This window comes from Cicer arietinum, chromosome 7 (assembly GCF_000331145.2).
Source record: "Cicer arietinum cultivar CDC Frontier isolate Library 1 chromosome 7, Cicar.CDCFrontier_v2.0, whole genome shotgun sequence".
Classification (NCBI taxonomy): Eukaryota; Viridiplantae; Streptophyta; class Magnoliopsida; order Fabales; family Fabaceae; genus Cicer; species Cicer arietinum.
The window spans coordinates 977,245-980,129 of record NC_021166.2 but is presented as its reverse complement, the minus strand read 5'-3'; the positions used below and the strand labels follow the sequence as shown (position 1 = coordinate 980,129).

The 2,885-nt window shown below is 30.5% G+C and overlaps 1 protein-coding gene across 1 annotated transcript; it reads left to right on the top strand.

Annotated features, from left to right (window-relative positions):
• Positions 1 to 499: 499 nt before the first annotated feature.
• On the top strand, positions 500 to 2,555 carry LOC101493351 (peroxidase 29). The gene is made up of 3 exons (XM_004507610.4): positions 500 to 795; positions 1,048 to 1,405; positions 1,931 to 2,555. Exons 1-3 carry the CDS (start codon positions 574 to 576, stop codon positions 2,326 to 2,328), a joined length of 978 nt encoding a protein of 325 aa, XP_004507667.1. The 5' UTR covers positions 500 to 573; the 3' UTR covers positions 2,329 to 2,555.
• Positions 2,556 to 2,885: the final 330 nt, after the last annotated feature.

Genomic DNA, 2,885 nt, shown 5'->3' with positions numbered 1-2,885 from the left:
TTTATTTTTAACTTTTAACAAATTATTTATATATATTTATTTCTCATCCTTTTCAATTGCAGTACCATAACCCGAAAACCCGAAAATATCACCGGTTTGATTTTGGATCTAGTTTTAAAAACATTTGATGAATATTATTCTATTTCATTTCATTTCATTTTACTCCACTTTTTATCATTGATTTAAACATACTCTAACTACAATCAGAATTACTTCTTCTATTTTACATCACTTGTAACTTTTGTCTTTTATAAAGAATAACATGATTGATGTGACTAAATGTTGGGAGCACTTATAAAACATTAGAACTATTTATAATTAACATTAGTAACTATTTCATCAAGTGTAGTTTCAGAATGAAACTGAGATTGAAAACTGTGTTACAGTAAACATAATGGCCCATTTGATAAAGTAATATGATTTTGGCAAACATATGCCAACTCAACTCAATTACTACTCTACCAACCCTATCATTCAAATCACCATATATAATTTACGTACATTTTCTGCAACCAAACAATAATTTTTCATAGTAACACTAACACTTAAACTTCTTCTGCACAAGAATAAATTATGGGAATATCTCTTCCTTTAATTCTGCTTATTATGGCTATGTCACTGCCACTGCCACTTTCATTTGGAATAAAACAAAACCAACTTTCTTACAATTACTACAAACTTTCTTGTCCAAATTTGGAAAGTACAATAAAGAAAGAATTGCTGACCTTATTCTTGACAGATGCTACTGCACCAGCAGCATTTCTCAGGCTCATGTTTCATGACTGCCAAGTTCAGGTATTTAATTACTAGTTTTTTTGTTGCAAAACATTTTTAGACAATTCATATTTTTTGTTTTTATCTCTCTGGTTCTCGGAGTAATGAGACTAATAATCTAGATTTCTGACAAAAGGCCAGTAAAAGTCTGACCAATTATTGTTCCAACTAGGATTCGAACTCGGATTCTTCCAAATAATTCGTTCTTAATTGAAGCTCATTAACCAATTGATTGATGTTTTTTTGCTGTATTAAGGAATTTTCATGCTGCAGGGATGTGATGCCTCCATTTTATTGGATTCAAATTATGATACTCACAGTTCTGAAATGGTATCTGCGAAAAACTTTGGAATCAGAAAAAGAGAAATAATCAGTGACATAAAAGCAATATTAGAAGAAGAATGTCCAGGACAAGTGTCTTGTGCAGATATCATTGTATTAGCTGCTAAGGTATCAGTGTCACTCTCTGGAGGACCACATATTCAGATCCCACTTGGAAGAAAAGATTCAAGAACTTCTAGTTTCAAAGAAGCTGATGCTAAGCTTCCTTCACCTACAATATCAGTTGATCAATTTATATCCATTTTCAAATCTAAAGGAATGAGCATTGAAGAATCTGTTTCCATTTTAGGTAATGCATGCCTACCGTATATAAATAAGTTGAATTCACTTCATTTGGAAAAAACTCAAAATAAAGACACCTTTAAAGTTTAACACCATTCCCACAACCAATATTTTTTCCTCCCTTTTTACCAAAATTGATAGGTGTGAGAACTGTTTCAAAAAAAATGGTAAGTTTGAGAATGACATAAAATTAAGAGACATGATAATACAATCAACTAAAGTAGTTTTAAGAATATTTTTGTACTATAGAAGCATAAAGAGGAGCTGAATTCCTTAGTTATCGTTAGATATAGATCAGATGACTCATGCATTTCATAATTTTGTTAAATTTAAAATCTCAATTGTCTAATTTTGATCCGTAGTCGAGATTACCGACTGTAATAACCATTAACTGCATACAACTGATGGACACTTAATTTATAAATTTCTAACAACATTTCACAAAATAAAATTACTTGTTACTACAATAGTATTGTATTTGATGACATCTATGATAAATCATATTTTGATATGTTATTATTACTATTGACAGGTGCACATACATTAGGTGTTGGACACTGCTTAAATATTGTAGGTAGATTGTATGATCAACGAATAGGAGACAATATGGATTTGAGGTTTGAAGCCTCCCTAAGACTAACATGCCCAACTGAGATTCCTCTGACAAATATCACATTTGTGCCTAATGACATGACCCCTATAATATTTGACAACGAATATTACAGAGACATTATGAATGGGAGAGGTTTATTTGGTATTGACTCAGACATTTCTAGAGATCCAAGAACTGCACCCTTTGTTATGAGGTTTGCTATGGATCATAGATACTTCTTTGAAGTCTTCTCATCTGCATTTGTTAAGCTTTCTTCTACCAATGTCCTCACAAATATGCAGGGTGAAGTCAGAAGGAAATGCAACCAGGTAAACTAACGGAGTGAAAATGTTAGGCAATTAAATTATTTTCTATTTGATTGTATGATATAATGCAAGCACCATGCTTGTCCAATTCATTTGTACTTCTATTGATAATTTATTCACCCAACGATTTATTTGTTATCATGTTACCGCTTTTAATTGATTGATATTTGATTTTATTTTTATTTTGATAAATATTTTGTAAGATGAAAATATGAATAATAGGCAGGAATTAAAAAGAGTAATAACTCTCTGAATCCTAACCGCCTCATCTCAACCTCTTATTTTATTCTTCCTCCACCTTGAATGTTGTTTGGTTTGTCGTCTTGGTGCAATATTCATTTGATTTAGAATTTTATATCAAGTTTGATCTATTACAAATTTAATTCATTCCATAGGTATCGCCAACATTACAGATAAACATCATCAATTTTATAGATTCGGAGACATAAGTATTTCAAACACTTCGATTTTGTTAAATTTGTAAATATTTTAATTTTACTATTTTATACTACTAACTTAAATATTACGAGTTTGTTCACAAATTTTTTTTTCTTCGATTTTCACGACTT